At 42.2% G+C, this 23,073-nt stretch overlaps 2 protein-coding genes across 6 annotated transcripts in view; one reads left to right on the top strand and one right to left on the bottom strand.

The window, feature by feature from the left end:
• adarb2 (adenosine deaminase RNA specific B2 (inactive)) overlaps positions 1-4,403 on the top strand; it is a 121,564-nt gene extending 117,161 nt beyond the window's left edge. The window contains exons 9-10 of the mRNA XM_042068505.1: positions 956-1,137; positions 2,147-4,403. Coding sequence (XP_041924439.1) covers positions 956-1,137; positions 2,147-2,335 — 371 coding nt within the window. The 3' untranslated portion in view covers positions 2,336-4,403. The remainder of the gene's footprint in view (positions 1-955; positions 1,138-2,146) is intronic.
• wdr37 (WD repeat domain 37) overlaps positions 1-23,073 on the bottom strand; it is a 40,266-nt gene that overhangs the window by 11,356 nt on the left and 5,837 nt on the right. For 3 of the 5 annotated variants that reach the window (XM_042068508.1, XM_042068509.1, XM_042068511.1), the window contains 10 exons: positions 22,395-22,459; positions 18,640-18,775; positions 17,278-17,349; positions 17,123-17,167; positions 16,496-16,572; positions 15,981-16,215; positions 15,569-15,710; positions 10,363-10,497; positions 8,124-8,238; positions 4,805-7,443 (listed from right to left, as the gene is read on the bottom strand). In XM_042068508.1, the coding sequence (XP_041924442.1) occupies positions 7,312-7,443; positions 8,124-8,238; positions 10,363-10,497; positions 15,569-15,710; positions 15,981-16,215; positions 16,496-16,572; positions 17,123-17,167; positions 17,278-17,349; positions 18,640-18,775; positions 22,395-22,459 (1,154 nt within the window). In that variant the 3' untranslated portion in view covers positions 4,805-7,311. Of the gene's footprint in view, positions 1-4,804; positions 7,444-8,123; positions 8,239-10,362; positions 10,498-15,568; positions 15,711-15,980; positions 16,216-16,495; positions 16,573-17,122; positions 17,168-17,277; positions 17,350-18,639; positions 18,776-22,394; positions 22,460-23,073 lie in introns of those variants that run through there. The other 2 variants (XR_006024678.1, XR_006024677.1) reach the window with 2 other exon arrangements.

The following is a 23,073-nucleotide window of genomic DNA, read 5'->3' as shown; positions in this document are numbered from 1 at the left end:
AAATTTGAATTATTTGTCATTCCCGTTACAGAATGTTTTGCATGGTGCACTTGTGTGATTTTTATATTGCCAGTTGCCACAAATAATTTCAAGACTGTATGCATCTATTCATTACTGGCACTCAGATACAAAATGCAGCCACACAAACAGCATTTTTTTTGCCTCCGATATTCCCCCAAAAATGGTTTCTTTGAATAAACTCAGAAATAATGCTGGAAATCATTTCTGACTTTCTTGCAGATAACTATGAGCTTTTGTCATCATACACTGTGTTGGATGGAGCAAGGCACATAGTGCCATAATTCATTCATTTCTACTTAAAAGTCTGCTTGTGGCTGTTGGTGACGCAATAGAATTTTACATCAACTTAACTGGTACCGGAACACCCAGGAATATAAGAAGAAAATGTAACAGCTGAGGCTGTGTATGATTGCAGGAGAGCATTCAGTGCAACCCTGATTGTATGGTTATTACAGTACTTCTGACACTAGGAAATTCACCTCTAGTCATGATTATGGGCATTTCACTAATGCTCTGACACACTTCCTTTCATTGCTGCTAATCATGCAGATCATTGTTCATAGCTCAATAGGGTACTGAGCAATGGTTTGCTTTTTCAGCTTGGGTAAAAGCCATTGGCTTTGCAAATCTGGGTTAAGTTAGAACTTTCTTAAAAATGTACCTACAAAAACATGCAGTGAATTTTAAAGTGCTGGATATATTCAGCATATCCAAGAATTTTAGATAGAATTATATGGTCTATCTAAAATTCTATAGTATCTAAAACTATGTAAAAATGAAAAATTATGAAATAACAAACAAACAGTTTCAGTATGATTACCATCACAAGTAGGAATCAACATAAATATCTCACAATGACCGCCAGTGCTGTAAGGCTATGGTCCTGCCCGGGCCACCTTGGTCTGACCTGACAGTCCTCCCCTCTGTCCTGCAGGCCTGAGCAGCAGCGAGTGCCGGCAGCCGGGGAAGTCTCCGTGCTTCAGCGTGAACTGGACGGCGGGGGACAGCCAGCTGGAGGTGCTCAGCGCATCCACGGGGAAGAGGAAGGACTCGGGGACACCGTCGCGGCTCTGCAAGCACGCGTTCTTTACTCGCTGGGCCCGGCTGTGCCGGAGGGTGAGTCCAGACCAGTGTGCACCCTCAGCAGTGCTCAAACACACAGGCCCTATACGCTAGCCTGGCCCAGATACGGCGCTAGCCTGGCCCAGATACAGCCCTAGCCTGGCCCAGATACGGCCCTAGCCTGGCCCAGATATGGCGCTAGCCTGGCCCAGATACAGCCCTAGCCTGGCCCAGATATGGCACTAGCCTGGCCCAGAGCCTGTACAGAGCCTGTCACCTCTCCTCTCCATATGTTGTGAGATGTCACTTTGAATTACACTCCACAAAAAATGCAAGCTCCTTTATTGCCATTTTCAGTGTGAAATGCAGCGAGGTATGAGCCTGTTAATGAAGACAGTTTTTATTCATATTTCAGTTTAGTGAGGAATCAATGTTTTAATTTGCTCTTAAAGTGAGCTCTCACAATAATCTCAATTCACACACACATTCTTATACACCCACACTCCTAAGCTGCTGAGAATTAATTTACCATTTCTCATGTATATAATGGGATCGTCAATATCACCATAAATGCTTACAGTTCCAGAGAAACCTTTAAATTGAAATTAAATATGTTCTACTTGAAAATAAAAGAAGAGTTGTTTTGAAGATCCCCCTGAATGGTTCCCTCCTTGAAGGCACTCTGAGTTGCAAGCAATGGGGTATATTAGAGCAAACACAGTAATCTGCAAAGAAAGTTTTTCCTCTCATTTGCTCTCTCTTTAAGTTTATGTGTGTGTGTGTGTGAGAGAGAGAGAGAGAGAGAGAGAGAGAGAGAGAAAAAGAGAATTGCAACAAAGAAAATGCACAAAAGCACAGAGAATGTTCAATTGCTTGTGAAATTTAAATGGGGAGATTACACAGCTGTTGAAGTTCCCCGTTTGTGCCGGCTCATTCGTTTTGTTTTGCTCTCTGTCTCTGCCTCACAATCAAACTCTCCTGTCTTTTCTTTTCCTCACTCTCCCTTCCTCTGTGCAACTTGTCTTGATCTCGCTCTCTTCTCTGTCCGTCTCTCCCGTTCTAGTTAAATGTCCACACGCCGCCGGCCGGAGGTCAGGGCGACTCGGCCGAGCTGCTGTACTGCGAGGCCAAGCAGGCGGCCGGCCGCTACCAGACTGTGAAGCAGCAGTGGCTCCGCTCGCTGCAGGACATGGGTCTGGGCACCTGGGTGAGGAAGCCACCCGAGCAGGAACACTTCCTGCCCGGCGTGTGAGTCCAGTGGACGGGTGGCGTGCGGGCGGGCAGCATGTGGGCAGTGAGGGTCAAGGGTCAGTTGTACGAGACGTCAACCCTCACGCTTCCCACGCACCTCCTGCAGGCCTGTTTGAGTGATCCGCCTCTGTGAGCAGCAAACCCTGGTCTTACCAAACAAAGATGGAGAAGAATTCGGATACTAACACGGGACAGATGTTAGGTCTTGCCGAGTTGTGATGCTCTACGTCCTGGATAAGGACACATCACTCCCAGTGTCTCCCCTGCACCACCACGTCCCTCAGTCTTACCTTTGCCTTTTGTAGACCATGTGTTAACCTTCACCTAAGTGAAAGGCAGCCGCCATCTTGTCATCAGCTATTGCCTGACGTACAGCCCCCATAGAGTGTTGGGCACAATGTCCAATTAAAGCGCCTGTCTGTCTGTATGACGCTAGACAGGGAAAGACAGCATGCAACTCTAGCACAGAACCACTTCAATCTCTCTCTCTCTCTCTCTCTCACACACACACACACACACACACACACACACACACACACACACACACACAAACATTCTCTCTCTCTCCCTCTCTTTAGAAAAATAACACAACAGGCTTAGGGTTTGACATTCTAAGGGAAGGTTATGTCAGCCCTTTCACTCTGGAGCTGTGCTGGGTCTGAAACATCCAGAAACACGGGAAGGCAGTGATGACTAGGTATCCTAAATGGTGTTGTAGAGACTGTGACACAGAGCCTTTTTGATAGTACAATACAGAGCTTTAATAACACCTTTCCCCCTCATTCTGTCGGCCATTGTTACCCTTTGGTTACCTTCAGTGCTGACTTTTATTATTATTTTTCTCTACTTGCGGTTCTAGTTCAATCCTTCTACACTTAGTGCAGGGCTAGAGAGGTACTGACTACAGAGAGTGAAAGCATGACGGCGTTGGGGGATAAGGCAAGTAAAATAAAGAAGGCACAGAGTCCAGCCAAGGTTCAAACAGCAGTCTGGCGTGTCAATGTAGTCCAATCCAGCCCAGTGTGCCCTTCTAATGGGAACATAACCACAAGTCCAAGAATTTATAATTGAATGGCTGTCATTTAGTGTGCTATCTTTCCACTCCTTTGTTTGGCTATTGCCTTTCCCTTTGTGTTTAACAGAAAGGGCTAATATGTTTACGGATTGTCAGAAGCCCTAGATATCTTAGTGTAGGCTCCATATTACATTTTCTTTAGTACATATGATTACATACATGAGAATAGAAGTAATCTATATTGTTTATTTAGTAACATGTGACCTCAATCATATTATTTGTGAGTTACTTTGTTGAATCCTCTCCTGCATTAACATAGCACAAGATATGCTCCAACAGGGACCCCTAGTGGCGACATACATAGTATCCAAACTCACCCATGTCTCCTCCACAATATGATTGACACTTAAAAGCTTCAGTCCTATTTGTGTTTTCATTCATTCATGTGTTCATAATTGTGTTATTTCAGTATTTCAGCTGTTTTTTTTCTGTAACATGTTTAAAGATCTTTTGAAAAAACGTTGTGTAGCCACTGTCACAAAGGACATTGTGTGATGACCAATCTTTTAGGGAGCAATTCTTGGGTCAGATTTAATGTGTAAAGTACCATATCTATTTCCCCCATAATTTGTAGTATTCATTTCTATTATTATTATCACCCTTAATATCATATTATATAAACATACCCATTTTCCCATGTTATTCTATTTTCCCCATGTTATTCAACTCTCAATCTATGTTGTGCCACACATGTTGTGTGAATTCACCTTTACCACAGTCTTGTCTGTAAGGAGTAAGATTTGTTGTACTATTTCACAGAGGTCACAAATTCATTGGAACAAGCACCATGCAGACCAATTTAGGTATCTATATGGATAGGCCTTTTTAGTCATGGCATGATTGAATGGCAATATTGTAATATTTACTGTACATTTTGTAATATAAATAAATTGTAAAAAAGATAGTAAAATCAAATTATACGTCAAAGTAAGTTGTACATTTTAACACAAGAAAATGTGCTGCTAAGGTCTGTACATTGCACCTCAGTAATACCTGAAAGTTGAATGTTTGTTAATGTGAATAAAATGACACAAAACCTGAGTTGATAATTTCTTCTTCTTGAATATTGTAGCTTAGAGGCAACTACTGAAATGCTATAATTACAGCAAGAATTGTCTGCTTTGAGGAGCCTGAAATATAAATTTTTGCTTACTACAAATCTTATGTGTGTAATTTCAGTTTTTAATGTTCAGTTTTGTTCTACAATGTAATGTAGACATACAGTAAAGGTCTTTCTTTTTCTGGTTTCGATAAATCTGAGACTGTATTCATGCTGTCTCAGATGTATCAAAATCCTCCTCACATTATGACCTCAATGGCTATGCAGTGTTTATTTAGCAACACAGAACCTTGATCAGGAGATAAGGTTACAAAAGACAGACACAGACACAAATATTTGTTAAATGTGGTTGAAATGCAGTATTACTGGCACACCAAAAGCAACATTTGTCATTTTAATTGTTGCAGGTATGATGACCTCTTATCTCAGTCCAAAAAGCAAACATTTTATTGGAATTTACAAGCCACTGTTTGCACACGTGTACAACATTCAGCTCGTAAAACAGTTAATATGTATATATATTTTTTTAATTGACTTCAGATACATCCAAAACAACCACTCATTTTATGAGGCTCGGTTAACATATTTACATTTTTTTACCATCAAGGTTTCCCACAACATACATCTTCACGTTTCTCACATACATCAAAACATAAGTTTACAATAGAAAAACTGGAGACTGGTGTTATTTGTGTGGAGACTACTGGTATTACCATAATGCTACAAATTAAGAGTCTGAATTGGAGGTTGATTCTCTGATATTCTGGCTCAGAAAACGATGCCATGACAGAAAGCACTGAAATCAGCCACATGACAATATCAGACACGGTCTTGTAAAGATCTCTCACCCGAACCCAATTTAGATTAAGATGCACAATAGTTAGATCACATTCCTGTTGGCGAAGATTGAAGAAAAAATACCTGTGCGCTGTCCACCAACCAATAGGCTGTTAGACTATTTAGTCACCAGTGTCTGCAGTTGATATCAATGACAAAACGTGAATTTGCTTCATACTACAGCATATTAATCCTAAAAAATAAAACACTGCTCTGTAGAAGCTGCCAACATAACAGCACGATGTTGAAGAGAAAGGCTTTCTAACATGAATATCTGACTTGCTGATAGATGTGTGGAGCACTTGACAGTCATGGTTGAGAAACATCAGAGAACATACATCCTTTTATTCCAAACATCTACATTGACAAACATCGGTGTGGAATGAACACAGAAGAAACGGTACAGATGAACTGCCAGTCTGCTAATGCTGTGGCGAAAAGCTCTCCTGAACTAGAGACCGTACCGCTGACTAACATGCACACAAGTTTTAATGTCATTTTTTAAATCTGTGCTGATTAACTTGAGTTGAACACCCAGGGCTAAGGCTTTAGCTCTATATAGGAAATATGGTGTTTGACCAGTTCTACATGAATTGCATTTCAACAGTGATAAAACATTGGTAAACATCAAACTGCTTGTCCGGCACAGTGTAACAAGGTGTGAACAGTAGCATAAACGGTGCGAGTCCAATCCCATACCATTCACTCTATACAGCGGCCTACATTTGGAACTCTGCAGTGATCATGAGATGGCACATGATTGGTCCAACAGCTTTTTTTAAGCATGCTCTAAAAGTCTGCCCTCAAACTCCGAAGACTGCAGGCTTGATTGTTCAAGGCAAACCAAAACTACTGCCACACACACACACACACACACACACACCTCTTTCTACTATGGGGAGGACACTATTAACATTACTTACTTTCAAACATTGCTTTCTCTCTAATGTGTCCTTGCTGACGAGAACAGCACGGTGAGTCTTGCCCTAGAGCTCTGTTTTCACAGGATAACACACCTTGACTGCACCGCCTCCTTCTAAAAATAAGAGTTACTTCCTTGACTGTTCTCAAGGAGGCTTATGTGAAGTACCTTCCTCAAAAGACAAGGCAGAAGACTATATTCACAGCTGAATGTAATTGGTTTGACTGAGCTCAGAAGAACAAACTCCACCAACTGGCACTTAAGCAACAGATGATCCTTTATACATTAGCACTGTTACCTATAATGGCCAAGTATTCTAATACAGCATAAAGAAATCAATTCTACACATACTGTAAGACACCACAGAGCCCAAATAACCTTGCTGAAGTGCTTGCTTATGGTAACACAATGGATTGCTTTTAGTGTCCATGCGTCTCTATAGAGATGGCAACAGAGCCGAAGGGATCTACATCAAAGTCTGAGTGTGTTGTTGTTGTTTATGTAAGCGTTTCATCTCAAAGGAACTGTGGTGACATGTAATGTTCTCACCAATATATCTGCTCATAAACCACCCATGTGGACAGGACTGGTGTAAATGGCAAACGGTGAGGACAGACAGATATGCATGTTGAATAGCTATAACGGGACACGCTGTACAATAGATCCTCATTGTCTGCTTCAGACAGCTTACAGGAAGTAAAGAATAGGATCCCATTCTCCGACTGTAACAGTAACAGAACCAAACAGGATGATGTCAAATGAGATGGAAAGAATCCTGTAGGAAAACAAACTCCCTTTCTAACACACGAGCGCGCACGCGCATGCATACACACACACATACACACACATACACACTATAAATGTCTTAGTATGAGCCTACGTAACACACAGTTTTGGCTGCAGACTGTGGATGAGGCTTCGCTCACGTGTGTGAGTGAGTGAGTGAGAGCATGTTGGGGGGAGAAGGACTGTGCCCTGGCGCGGATGAACAGCATGCGAGGTGGGGGGGGGGGGGGGGGGGGGGGGGGGTGAGAGGACGCCGGCGGGTGGCACTCAGCAGGCCTGCGCTGCGGCGACGGCAGCTCACTTCTCCTGCAGGAGGGCGGGAATGTTGATGTTCCAGCCAATGGCTTGCCGGTCGAAGCCACAGGTGAAGAGGTTGCAGGCCTGGTTCTCCTCGTTCCAGACGGAGCAGCACACCATGCGCCGGTGGCCCTGTTCAAAACAAGTCAACAAATAACCTGTAAGTAACAACAACAAACAAAAAACAAAAAAAAAAAACTCCCTGATGTGGTAACGTTAGATCAATGTTCCATTTCAGTTGCAAACACAGGGACACAGAGAGCAGCCCACTGGGCCGGTTGCCTTTGGCCAGGAGGGTGAAGAGATCAGGTTGAGCATCAGCATAGTGCTGCTATCAGCAGCCACCACAGCAGTGTCAGCACGGCTGACCGCAGCAGACCCTCTTCACGGCCGAGACGGAGGAGATGGAGGAGGGACAGGAAGGGAGGGAGAGAGAGACCGAGACACATTCCAGCTCCAATTCCTCGGGCTCCTCACACTCTTAGCTCACCTCATCCTCATCTTCAGCATTTACACTTCCTTTCTCTGGTGTGCACATGCTCACACACGCTCACTCTCAATGCAGTCACTCTGTTCTCCCACTCCAGTTGTCTCTCTGGGGCACTCACTCCCTCTTTTAGCCTCACTGTCTATTTCTTTTTCTTTGTGAGAGTGTGTGTGTGTGTGTGTGTGTGTGTGTGTGTGTGTGTGTGTGTGTGCGTGTGCATGTGTGAGACAGACAGACAGACAGAATGAGAGAGAAACACACCATTGAGCAAGTGTAAGTGTGTGTAAGTGTGTGTGTGTGTGTGTGTGTGTGTGTACTAGCACACCTGTCTGTTGCTGCGTGGCAGTCTGGCGAGTCGTACTCCCGTCATGTCGAACAGCCTGACTTGTCGGTTGTCGTGTGGGAGTGCGATGATCCTCTGCGTAGCGGAGACACTTATCCTGCAGAGTGACAAGAGCCCCGAGTCAAACTTCCCACAGGAAACTGTTCAAAGGCACCTCTCAGCTCCCCAAATACCCACCCAGACATCTGTCATTAACAGTCCAATAAATCTGCTACGTCATGTAGGTTTTGATGAGATTGTTTTATCTAACAATAGGCCTTTTCACACTGCCAAAATCGCCGCGATTTTAAGTACCAGAATCGCGAACGACTGTCCCTTTCACATAGACCGAGGCGGAACGGCGGGACAAAGTGTCTCGCCAAATTTACTACCAAGCCCCCTAGACATATTGCCGAGTTTTTTTGTTCCGGCACCAGTGTGAAAGGGTCAAGGCGGAAAGGGGAATCTGGGCAGGCATTTCGATGCTATGTCCAGCCCACCACAGGAGATTGCAAATAAATCTAACTGATCAAAAGCAGCAATAGCAGAGACAGCACATTATGTCAATCTTTAAATTCACAAAGTCTCCAGTCATTTAATGCCTGCTAGAGTTGACTGTAGCTCGGAATGCAATCGGTTGCCATAATAGGCCATCCTAAAATCCAGCGATAAAACAAAGCATGAACTCATGAGCATCTGTCTGCCCTATATGTATATCCTCTGATTGTAATGCTTACAGATATCTAGGTGATATTTGTACTTTGAGACGATCCATACTCGCATTAACTGAATCTTATTAACCCGAACTGCGATGTTCCAAACAGAGTGACTGTAGGATGCAATGCCTAATAATCTCACTGCCTTCGGCATAACTGCTAACAGTGCGCCTATTGTTAAACACCTGAAAAATATTAAGCTGCTGTTTTCTTTTCATGACGAGCACTAAGTTTGAATGATTTATGACTGAATGGAACGTTGCGTTTTTAAGTGCCAGAACCACGTTGTGTGACAAAGTTTACACCAATCATCATCTTCTAATGTATCCTTATGTCGAGATGTCCATTCTCTTTGCCCTAGGCTATCATTTGTGCGCAAAGCATGTTTCAATTAAGACAGTAGCCTACACAAGCTATTTTTATTGTTGTAATATTGAATGATTTCATGAATAAAGCGTTGAAAAATTGTATGCACAGTGCGTACAGGATTACGGCTGTCGGCGCCACTGACCAAGGCCACAGTAGCCTGTGAACCTCTGATTTTCAAAGGGCAATGACGGCCAACGCAGGGGGCAACTCTTCTCTTCTATTTCCCTTCCAAATGACTTTTTATTGTCTGAAGACATCGATCGCAAGAATCTAACATTCTAAGCAACAGCAAAGCAACTTCACTTGCATTTGTAGGGTACTACAAATGCAAGCTAACCAAAGTGCAGTCGGTTCTCCCGCCATGGTTTTGGAAATCACACACCTGCTGCATCTGAAGGCCCACGCATAATAAGGCCTACAACGATCACTCTACACGCCCCCTATTGCACGTCACATTTTAATTTGCTAGCTAATCCTGCCTCCTGGCTCCCCAAAATGCCGCATCATGTGAACAGATCAGCAGGCCGGAAAATTTTCACCTCATTTTCAGACACACGTTGCGGCAAAAAGACGTCTCCTCTTCCCGCAAATTTAGCGTAATCTCTGTGTGAAAAGGCCTAATCAGTCCCTGATCAGATCTGTGTTATTACATTTAGAACAGAGCTGAAAATTCCTGAATGAGTAGCTAATCAAAAGTTTCAAAAGCTGTGTGGTTCATGCATTACATGTCTCAAAAAATTTGAATATCATGGAAAAGTCCATTGCCCTGTCCAGACTGAGATATGAAAGGCTCAAGAAACCATTGCCGTTGTTTTGACTACATTAGCTGATTAGAGCTCCTCTCAGGTCGATATTTCATTCCTTTGTGGAATATTTTGAAATACTGAATTTTTTATTTCCATTAGCTGTAATCCATAATAAGCCAAAATTAGAATAATAATAATAATAATAATAATAAAAACAAAAAAGGCTTGAAATATTTTACTTAATCTTATAAAGATTATATGGTTTATAAGGTTTCACTTTTTGAAATAAATTATGGGGAAAAAAAGATTTATTCCATGATATTCAAATGTTTTTAGATGTACCTGTATATGTAACCAGAGCTCTCTGAGAAATGGATTATGACAAAGCTAATGAAACTCATCCTGCGTCACCTGTTGACAGCTGAATCCGTACGGATGGTGGCTATCGGCGACCGCATGTTCTTCAAATCCCACACCTTCACAGTGCGATCGTCGCTTCCAGACACCACGTTATCTCCTGCGGTGAAGACGGCTGACGTCACCGTGCTGCAAGACAAACACCAGAGCAGAGGGTCGATCAATACAACCACAGACGACACCACACACATGCACACATACATACATACATACACACACAAGCCAGCAGTTTCATCATCCTCAAAAACAAGTCATCAAAGATGACAAACCTTCTGCCAGTCCAAACCACACACACACACACCTGTGTGCAATCTCACAACTCAATCTCACTTGCTGCATCATATTGGTTAGCCTTTACCCCTGCCCTCAGTCAATCAATAAAGCTCACTGGCTCAGGAACAGTCAGAAATGTTCATAAACCCTGCATGATGAGCAGAGGGATTTGGTTATCTAAACTGCCTTGCGCCGATCCATACAGTCACACAAAGACGGAATAGACATAAGCCCCACCCTGCACAGCAGATCAATCTATAGACCCACGTTGAGCTAACATGCAGGCTCTTCCAGATTTCTAACAGAGATAACAGATGTGCAGGAAAAGTATGATTGTCGTGACCAAAAAAAGAGAGTAGAACTTTGCCCATTTGGCCCCTTCCAATTTTTGGCCACTTCCACTTGACCACTGCAAATTTGAATATGGCCATCAACTCAATTTTCAACTCATCAATTTCAACTAAATTTTTCACAGAGCTGTATTTCCATTCCAAAATCTATAATAACAGCAGTAGAGTTTAGCAGCTAAGAAAAAAACAGTTAGCAAATGTAGAAAAGCAAGACTGACCCACAACTTACAGCACAGCCAGATTTTTACACTCAACTCCTGAAACCCCTTGCTCAGCTCCCTTGGACTGCAGCTCAGACACATACTATGGAGGTCACACACATTCATTTAATACAGCCTAATATCTCTCATTTATAATGTCAGCTGCCGATGTCAATTTGCCCTCCCCCTGCAATCTTTCCTCCACTCTTCTCAGTTGAACACAATATATTAATAATAAAAAATTTTAAAAAAATCAAGGGATTGGCTGTGGTGTTCTGTTCCAGCTGCTGATTGAGATTAGCCCAGAGGAGAGCTAGTAAAGCGAGCCGGGCGGTGCACGCTTGCTACCTCCCCCTTCATTTAAACTGACATTAAATTAGGCTTTAATTAACTGCTCTGAACCAGGAGCTGGGGTGGCTGCAGCACTGGAGAGAGCGAGCCACCCCCCCCCTCTCCCCCCTCCAGGAGCCAGACCCTACATAGAGGCTCTCATGCGGGGCGGAGAAATCTGTGGTGCACCGTGGAAATGCTTTCTGACACTGTACATCCCCCTCCTCCCCACCCCCAGCCCAGATGCGCACACACACGCGCGCACACACACACACACAGACACACACACTACAGTAGAGAAAGAAAGAGGATTAATAAATTCAAACCTTGATTAAAAATCGTATTATGACACTCATGTTTCGTTTTTTTTTTTTTCAATGTTCATTTTCCTCCCCCCCTTGAGACCCCTTGACAAGTAAGGTCAGGGTGATTAGGATGGGCTTGGGGGAGGGGTGCAACGTGTGTGTGAGAGTGTGTGAGTGTGTGTGTGAGTGTGTGTGTGTGTGCCTGCACGCACGGATGTGTTTTGGCCACACAGTAAGTAGGAGATGATACAACCAATGTAGCTGAAAAACTGAAAAAAGGTGGAAAAAAATATGTTGAATTACAGAAACAGATATGCAAAAATGGCATTTGAAAAAAAGTTTAAATAAATAAATAAATAAATAAATAAATCTGTGGCTTCCCCTGTCTTCTGCATATTTAGCGCGTCTCGTCCTTCGCCCCTTTGCTCTTGTTAGCGTGTTAACCCGATCACTGGACGATTACTCGGAGGGCTCCTGAGCAGCAGTCTGCTACCGGCCCTTCCCTTCCCTTCTTCTGCCAGGCTGCTTCTGTCCGATGACTGGGTCTGTAATTACTTGCCTCATCAGTGAAATATTAGCCTGTCTGGAGCCTACAGGTCTAGTGCAGTATTTACGGTAACCATACTGGGCTTAGATGTGCCCTGCAAATCTGATCAACCGCACTGCTGTGCAGTACCTAGGGTATATGTTTTACACTTGCTTCTCAATGCTTTAACCAAACTGAAGAAAATATTGAATGTGCAGATCGCTGATACATTACCAGATTACATCCAAGTTTCAAATAATTAACAGGCCTATACACTAAAAAACGCTAATTACAGAGGTAATTATGGGTATTATCAGCCCAATACAGCTGTTGCCATTAGAGATTATAAGGGACTGCACTATAAGAGCTTGCTACTACTACTCCAGTCATTCCACGCAAGCCATTTTCTACCATGTAGGTGTGGAGGCTTGTGTTGTTAATGGCACTGTGTATGCACATGTTAAGAGTTCAAACTAAAGGCCCATTCACACCAAGAACGATAACTATAACTATAACCATAACGATAAAAGCGTTCACACTGAACAACGATAAACAAAGTCTCTCATTGTGTTAATAAATGTGAGGGCTAAAATTCGATGGGTTCTGATTGGCTATTAGCATTTTATCGTTGTGAAAATCGCTCTGAAAGTGATCCCCAACGATATCGTTCTTCATGTCGTTATCGTTATAGTTTATGTGTGAACGTCGTCATTCATATTAACGAGAACGATATTTATTTATAGTTATCGTTATCGTTTTTGGTGTGAATGGGCCTTAACTCTGAATAATTTGTAGTTTCTCAGTGACTGTTTATAACCCCTCTACACCACACCCCTCCGGTGTGACAACAATGACAACAGCTTTCTAACCCTTAAGGGTACCTATGTGTGACTTGTCTATCTGTGGCTACACCACATATCACCTCAGGACTTCATTCTGACTTACAATCAGATAAAGAAGCATCACTCAGTCTATTATGTGCAAAAAAACAAATTAATCATGGGCGATAGCAATTGAGCCTCATTCACTTTCAGAGGCTGCACTAAGCTCAACTCTACAGCTAGAATGAAGTCCATGGTTCCAAAATCAACGCACCTATTGGTATCACATGCTAGCAAGGGCTTCAAATCTAGCCAACATTTTGATAAGAGTAAAACAAGCATGCTCATTTTCAAAAAAAGGTCTTTGAATTCTCTCTCTCTCTCTCTAAAAAGCCAGATTTACATGGACTATTGTGGACATGGTTGAAATTCTGAACTGGTAATTAATATATTGGTCTGTGGTTTGTTATGGTGTATAAATAATCTCCCTTTCCGGATAAATAACTAATGGTTTTACAGAAAATCTGTTGGTTCATTCTGTGTAGAATTTGTGTTCAAATTAAAAGGATAAAACTTTAATATTATATGGATTTCTTGTTTACATTAATTCCATGATATTACATTTCAATATCCATTACTAAAAAGCTTCATTAGACAAGAAGAAATGAATGACGATTAATCACAGCAATACTGTGGGATTAATTAGTTAATTTTGTAATAATGTGACAGCCCTTACTGTACTGCTGACGAAGAGAGTGGAAATAATTAAAGCATTCTGGCGCAGACTGATTAATATGAAAGTCAGAATACTACTGAACCTCACTAGAGTTAGCCTGTGACAAGTTCAGGAGTCTTTCAACACATTAACCCATGAAGCTATGGCCATGAACCCACAATGAGAAAAAAAGATCAACCAACTGTCAATATGTCTGCATACTGTATCTGCAATTCAATGAACACACCTGAAGTTCTAGTCATTTCTATAGGGCTTTTTCAGCTTAGCTGGAATAAGAGAAACATAAAAGCCAAATGTTCAGAAACATAAAAGCCAAAAGTGACCATCACTCACTAGGAATCCAGGCATATGGAGTAGCACAACGTAGCACAACTTTCAAAGGTGGAGTAGCACAACTCACCCAATACCATGCATCTCAACTCACCCAATACCATGCATCTCAACTCACCCAATACCATGCATCTCAACTCTCAAATGTGTCGTTTCTCTTTCCTTTAAAAACGTCTTTCTTTTTTTCCTCGTTAATTCTTTCTTTCCAACTTTCATTTTTGTGATGGAGGAGTAATTGACTCGACACACTCGTGTCACAGCACAGTGAGTGAGAAGTGGGGCCGAGGGGAGGAGGAGAAGCTTTGTGACGACTAATCCCATTAGCACGATTGTCTATTGGAGAGCATTACTCGCCAGAATCCACAGGAATTAGACATGTTTGGCGGAAGACTTAATGAGCAGCATGTAATCCGTCGCCAATCAAACAGGCTTCAAGAGCAGTCGCCGCTAAAAGACAGTGAAAGGCCTGCCATTTCTCAAGAGTGGTGAGGGGGGTGTGTGTGTGTGAGTGAGTGTGTGCGTGTATATGCATTGGAGGTCATGTTACACTTTTCCTCCGTCTGTCATTTTGACAGACAGAGTTGTAAAAATCCTGTCATATCAATAGCTACCCCGTCATTCTATTTTAATGACAATAAGGCATTTAATTTCATTTAATATTAATTTGTAAATTTTTTCAAACTAATACACAGAATAAATTCACGATTATAACGCTATCAACAGGAATGATGAAGACAAACAGGACTTGGCCACTAGGTCAAGTCAAAGAACAAAAAATGCCAGTGTTGAGCCCAAATAAAGTGTGAGCAGAGGCAGATAAGGAGAACATTTCAAGCCACTTTGAGAGGACCGGGATGAGTTTGTAACATACCGTTTGGTGGCGGCACTTTAATTTTGATGTTCTGCATGTTCTAGCAGGACCTGACGGGCGCTGTGCGACCAAGTAACGCAACATATTTTTGGGATATGGTTAAAATGGCGACCTGTGGTGTGCATGTGTGCATGAGGTAGCAAACAAGGTAGAACAAAACAGGGCTAAGTTGAACTGAGTAATGCCCACTCGTCAGCATTGGCAGAGGCGGAGACCTTAGGGAACTAGGGAACTAGTACCCAACTGAGATACTACACTGCCATCTGGTGGTGGTCATAAGAAGTGCAGGATTGAAGCATTCAACAACACAGTCAAGTTTTTTTTTTGATTATGTAGGAGAATGTAAGAGTGCATTTAGGTCTGCATACAGAAAACTACAGAATTTCTATCAAAGTTGAGTTGCAAAGTTCAGCTATTCTAAGCATGTAGTCCTATCTGTGTGTTTGTGTAGAACTCACTCGGTGTGCCCCTGAAACACATTCACTGAGTGGATGGATGGGTCTCTGAAGTCCCACAGGCGGAAAGTGGTGTCTCGTGAAGAGGTCACCACCAGCCTCTGGGTAGGATGCGTGCAACAGTGGGTCAGCTCCTGGTCATGACCTGCTCATGACACACACACACACACACCACACACACACACACACACAAATTAATACAGTCAACACTACTACAAATGTCACTAAGAGACCCTTATGAGAGGATTTGCTGTAGTCCATGGTTGCAGAAATATTATCTCTAGCTAAGGTCTCAGTATTAAGAATATGCCTGCAAAACAGCAAAGAAAGCTAACTCTCCCTTTTTCATCAGTACAGAGGATGTTCGACCAAAAGAAATCGGTCCAAGGAAAAGAGAAAGGAACGGTGGCAGTACCTGTGAGAGTGTGGACAAGCTCCGAGGTCTCCACCTCGTACAGGTTGGCCGCGCGATCCCAGGACGCAGTGACCACCTGCCGCCCTCCAACCAGCCAGTCGGCAGCGATGACCACACCCTGGTGGCTCTTGAGGGTGGTGGTGGCCACTCGCACTGTCGGGCACTCGTTCACCCCGTCGCCCTCGGGATCCGCCTCGTCCTTGTCCGAGAAGTCCACGTCGTCATCACAGGACACCTGTAGTAGGCCCACCGTGTCCGCGCGTTCACAGCAACACAGCAAGTGAGAGAAAGAGGGCTCAAGTTAGAGGAGGTCCTGTAAATCTCAGCCATCCTGTCATCATGCACCTTTGTTGTAATTACAACACAAGCAAAGAGGGAGGCAGCCATTTTGCTTCAAGGCCTTTGCTTCCATCTGATTTAATAGACTTGAGACTCCAGGGCTCCAGCAGAGAGGGAGTGAGCCCATGTGTGGAAGGGAGAAAGTGGGAGTGAAGGCAGGTAGGAACGGCACTCACGCTGATGTCTGCTGGAGGCTGAGGGAGAGGCAGTTGGACCATGTAGCGCCAGATGTGAGCTGTCTGATCCCCAGATGCTGTCAAGAGACATAGACACACAGATGGACTGAGAACCTCACTTCACAAGACAAACAGTCTGTTATCCAAGCATCTCAGAGCACTAATTAAATGTTCCCACCATTTTATCTTTGCATGCCTGTGTGTGTGTGTGTGTGTGTGTGTGTGTGTGTGTGTGTGTGTGTGTGTGTGTGCACGCATACAATGGTAAAAATAATACTGATACTCTGTGTTTTTCACTGCTTTGGCATATCTGAGGCGGGGGTTTAACCTGTATTCACTTGCAGACTGAGTCACAGGCTTAATCATGTATGAATTCTAGTAACACCTCCACCAATACACCGCTCCCATTTTAGCTAGAGGCAACCACACTGACAAACAAGAATCCAGAGATGATTCACCACAAACTGACAAATTCATTTGAAATAAGGTGGATAGAACAGTAAACGGTATAGATACCGTTTAGATATGTCCAAATATTAATAGTCAAAGCAAGAGCTCTTACAACTATAATTAGTCCCCATGTTGAACATATACTGTTAAAAAAAACTGTTCCCTATTCTAGCTTACCTGTCAGAGCCATTTGCTCTGTGGGGTGGAACTTGATGGAGTTCACTGCGGGGGGGAAATAAAAACTTTCGATTAAACACCTAAATCCTAAGAATGCAAGACTGAAGAAACATTCACTTGGTGGTCTTCCTGTGTGAGGACAGCTAGGCACTCACCTGAACCTGCATGGCCTGCATACTTCAGAAGACACTTGCCAGTCTCAATGCTCCACAGCATGGCACAGTGATCTGCCAACACACATGCACATCAGACTCTTGTGATGGGAATCATTACTACGTACAAACTACGCACAATATCTGATTACGTCAAACAAAATGGCTCACATAAAAAAGTAACATGCAAGTGATATTACAAATGAACCCGAAGGATATTCTACACAAAAAAATCACTTTGAATTTTAGTTTAATTATTTAAAATTAAATTCAATATGTTTTGTTTATACCTACGTCTTCATAAGAACTAAACTGATTATGATTGACATTGCAGTTTTGTACTAACATAATCACCAAAGCATAATAAAAGACACAGCAGTAATACTGATCAGACACAGCAACTTGTTACAGAGACCTGAATGAGTCAACGCTTAATGTTAGCTCACAACAGTGAGCGTACAGAGGATCTCATCAAAGACTATTATAACATATTAGGCCACAGCATGATGCTCCTCAGTGTAAAATATACCTCACATTCAAAACCAAGACTATCACATGACATTCTCCTGATGCAGCACCTGTCTATAGGCAACATGCTGAGAGAACAGCACGGCCCTAATAAGGACGTTTGCTTTTTCTTATCGCATTTTTTTAGGCTCTATTTTGCAGCAGCATTTTGATGTTGAGTATACTTTCAAAACTAAGAAAACGGGTCTTTAAAGACCCTTCATACTGAAGCACCTGGGGTTATGCATATCCCTCTGGGATAAACCGTTTCAAAAGCTTTTGATAGATGACTGACAGAACACCCAAATAAACAATCATAACCAAGTATGGCCTAGCTCAGAACATCCAAAACTATGATTCACCTTTTAACAAAATGTCAAGTAATCACATTGTTCAAACAATGAAATCATAGCCTATTTGTTTGCACAGCTGGAAAATGTAGCCTATGAGGCAATAATCTAAACTTACATGCCTTGTGTTTCCAAATCATCTATTAATAAAACTGCAGAACATAAAACATTCAAACCTCACAAAGTTCTTGTTTTAGTAAACAAAACCCACTTTCTAACACATGAAATTCCATTCAAAATGCTAATGTAGATTTAGTTCAGGAGAAAATAATTGCTTTAATTGTTATGTTTGAATCAGAATGAGTGATGCCAAACCAATGATGGATAATTAAAAAAAGCATCATCTCAAATACATACAGAACTTCGACTTCCTGGTTATTGTGAATCTTAGTTATGCACTGCCGAAGGCAAGACTGCCTGGTTATTGTGAATCTTAGTTATGCACTGCTGAAGGAAAGACTGACTGGTTATTGTGAATCTTAGTTATGCACTGCCGAAGGCCTTGTACCTGCTGATGCAGTGCCAAGAACAACGGGCTGGGAGCGGGTGACGGCCAGGTCCCAGATGCCATCTCTGTGGCCCACATACTCCTTCACCAGCTGACAAACGGCACGGGATGTGGTGGCTTTGAAACTGGAGACAATCTGTGGAGTAAAGCAGTTCTGTAAATAGGGCCCAAGAACACACCAGTAGAGACCAAGATGCAAGCACCTCTCTCTCTCTCTCTCTCTCACTCCCTCACTCCCTCCCTCCCTCTCTCTCTCTCACTCTCTCTCTCACTCTCTCCCCGTCACGCACACACACGCAGTTGGAGCTAAAGTTAAACAATGATAACCAAGCAGTAAAGCAGCACAGGTTTGCATGGCCGTGTGCTGATAAATGCTGGCTCACACACACGCACACATGCACGTACACACACACACTTGCACACTTCCACACACACACACACATATGCATACTTACTTGCGCACACACACACACACACACACACACTTGCACACTTCCACACACACATGCATACTTGCACACACACACACGCACACGCACACACACACACGCACACTTGCACGCACACACCACTTGGAAGCAAAAGCCAGGGAAAGGCTGCCATTGTAAACAATAACATAATATGTAACGCATTTTATACAAAACATGTCATGAAGTCATAATTTTAAAAAAGCAACGAGAACCAGCAATAAAAGTACAACTAGAACCAAGAAGCCAGATTATGTGGGGGGAAAACGAATAACCAAAACATCACAATACATTTAACATTTAATTCCTTTGAAATTCAAACCATATAATACACAAATACAAATTCAAAAAATGAACAACCGCAGAAATTCTATTTACTTCCGACAGAGAACAGAATTTAATACAAAGGCAATGCCTGAAGTATTGAGAGCAGTACATTTCCAAAGAGAGACATTCTTTTAAATGACACTACTGAGCAAACAAGCCAATACGGAGCAGCAAGCAGATAAGCATAATAGGGCACTTGTTGCAACTAATATTGTTTCAGTGGCAGTGTGGGAAAACCATATACAGTTCAGCCATTGGCAAAGCTGATAGAACACTATTGCACCAACTTCTGACAAACATTGACATCTTTTATTACGAAAGATCATTTGAAAATCATTATGCAAAATGTTGCACTTCTAACATATTTTACCCCTATTCCTAATAATTATAGCTAGCATACGCACATAATTACTGACCTGTTTATTATCTCCATTTATACACACTCCTCCCATTAGTTTGAACTCTTTTGCCTACTTTAAAGGCCCCATGTGGAGAATATTTACCATTGACACACTCAACACAGAGGACATACAATTCTGAACACAAATGAGCATTTACTCATTTAACTCATGTAACTGTAACTTTTCAAGTTCAATAAGTATACTAATACTACTAACAATACTAATCCTGGTGTATGATGTGGGAAAGCCACATGCAGTAGGGATCTACATGCACAGTTCCTACTTGTAGAAGAAACAAGATGAACGTGTTGATGAATGGTAGAGAAAACTGGACTGTCGGGAAACATTCAAACTAAAGACTGGAGGGAGGACATACTCATACAGTCAACCATAAGGTTCCAAAAGTACATAGTTTTAAAAGTTACTCAGAAATAGAAATGCCATAAATATCAGATTTTAAAACATATGGAGAATCCCAGAGGATATGTACCTTACCAAAACTCAACCAACATCTACATGGTGAAAGTATATCTGTGACAGATTTGTTTGAAATTTGAAAGGTTGCCTGAATAGAGTATTTAGAAAGCAGCATATGCAGGCTAAGACAAGCTTTAGGCACTAAAAGCATATTTAGGATAATACCATTACTGGGTGCAAAACCTTGTATTTCACAAACCATGTCAAAACAAACCTCACAAAATAATTCAAGACTTTTCTAGGTACTCAATATGTCGGCATAATATAGCTATAATGTTTTGAAAACAACTGTTATATGGTATAGAGACTACAGGCTTGTAAGGCTGGCTGGCTATTAAAACATTTTAGATCAAGATAAGATTTAGCCTACAAGTAGCCTATACTGTGTAATGACTGAAACAATTGAGCTGAGCTTAACTGAACTCCATAACACCACCTGCTTGAAAACGTATATAGAAACAGTGAAGGGAACCAGTAACAGACAAACCATAAGCAGAAAGTCAACTCATTCGGCCATCCCAAAATCAGGCCACACAAAGCAATTGTCGCCTGCTCCCAAAACACTTAAAAATCTACAAGACATGATATCCAGGGTTTTGCACCAGATGCAATGATATGCTAAAAACAATGAGAAAAGCCATACTCAGTGTGTGTATACGGTCTCTGTCCACCCACAATAGTTTTTACTGCTAAGCAGCCAGATGGGCAAAGCTGGGTACAACTACACACGGGTCACAGAGGAAATGTAACCTAGATTTTTAAATTAACTTTATTTCAACTAAAACATTGGCAAAGTGAAAGTAACAAAAGCTGCAGATGCCTATGCAAGCACAACAGAACCTATATTGAGTGTTCACAAAAAGTGGCGCAACATTTGTTGTTTACTTAAGAGCCTGTGCCACTGAAGTCTGTTACTTCAGTGTTTTTTTTTCTGCAAAAGCTCTTAACAGAAAAAAAAGCAACTAACGCTGAAGCTAAATACTGTACACTACTTGTGTGTTCCTAATCTTTAAAAGCCAGGGAACGGGGGAGGGGGGCAGAGATCTCCAGAGACCCTGCCCACTCGGCCATGAGCATGCATTTGGGCACAAAGGTGAAGCAAAGAAATTACCCATGAGTCTCCACCCCACAACTCCCAGTTCCCCACATTGAAGTTGCGTGGTCCACCTACTTTGCCATGGAAAGAGTTTGAGCGCTAGAAAATTGTCAAGAGTGAGAAAGAAAGAGCATTTTAAATGTACTTGTGATCAAAATGTTTCCTAATGAGAGAAAAGAAGAGTGAGCGACGAAAGAATTTCAGAGTTTAGAATAATGAAAGATGATATGGCAAGAAAGAACCTGTGGTGAACCTGCATGCAACTGAAATGGTACACAGCCATGACAAATTGCTATAGTTGCTGCACTGGTTGCACAACACATCTGTAATTCCTTACAGGAATTCAAAAGCCTGCTACAGAACACCCGTACATATAATCCAAGAGCTATGCAATGAATTGATCAATTTCAATACCAGCGAACTACTCTGCAGAGATAGGCAATTACAGTCAATCATCAGTACAAAACATCATCTTCCTGTTGAGAAATAAACATCTTAAATGAATCAGTAATCTTGTTTTCATCTTAGAGCCTAGTACAGTATACTCAACAAAGGCTTACTCAACTTGTACTTCTTTTTGTGTGAGCACAGAAAATTCTTTCACTGAGCATAATGTCATCATACTAAGCTTCCTTATACAAAGACTTGGCAAACATCTCAAAGCATTAAGTTCTACACATGGACAAGGGCAAGCGAACACACCAGAGGATCAGACTTAAGGGGCAAACAGGATTACAGTTTCATTAAGCATGAGTACCACTGCTTCTTTCAAGCCAGTCATTTATGATGGCAAAGTAGTCCCACATAGCTGAGAACAACTTCAAACAATTTGGACTAGTTATGGGACCCACTGATACCCTCCCTAATGCAGCCTGGCAGTGGGCTATACATCAAAGGGTCTTAACACACGGACAAACCCAGAACAATGTATCTCAATTTCACAGTCATGAATGGAAGGGGACATTTGCTATGCACTCTTAAACATACCTTGCTTGTGGAAGCCTTGTATGTGGTCTTGAGTTTCTGGGAGAGCTGGCTTGTGCTATGGCTGGCTGTGTAAAAAAATCATGAATGAAGCGATCATTAGATTAAAAACCAAGAGAAAAAGGAAACACTTTATTTTAAGGTTCACATGTTAGCCACTAATACATCCCCAATTAATGCCTGTATTAGTGACTTGTAATTTCTTAATAATGACCTAGTAAGCCTTGATCTCTACCTACTAAGTAAGTACCAAAAGAGAATACATATAACCCACTAGTATACTGTCTGAATAAATCCCGAACCACCGGGGCACATGAAATTTGGTGGGTATGTAGCCCCACTAGACTTTTACGGAAAATTTTCGTTTCGTCCCCGGGGGCCACTCCCCCCCCCCCCCCCCCTAATTTTTTGCTTTTTAATTTTTAACTAGGTGGCGCTATACATGAAATAAGTGGTAATGGGATGGGTTGACATGCCCCCTTAAGACCAACATACAAAAAAAAGGTGGACCTCCTAGGCCCTACGGTTCTCGAGATATTCACAGAAAACTGTCTCCAGCCACCTACAGGCCAGTTGGTGTATAGTAACATAAATTAATTTATTGTGTGGCCCCCCATGAACAGAATTCCACGAAACTTGGCGTGCATTCAGAGGGTGTCATAATGATCCTACACTTCCAATT

Source organism: Alosa sapidissima, chromosome 17, assembly GCF_018492685.1.
Source record: "Alosa sapidissima isolate fAloSap1 chromosome 17, fAloSap1.pri, whole genome shotgun sequence".
NCBI lineage: Eukaryota > Metazoa > Chordata > Actinopteri > Clupeiformes > Clupeidae > Alosa > Alosa sapidissima.
The sequence above is the reverse complement of the archived record's forward strand: the minus strand, read 5'-3'. Positions and strand labels throughout refer to the sequence as shown.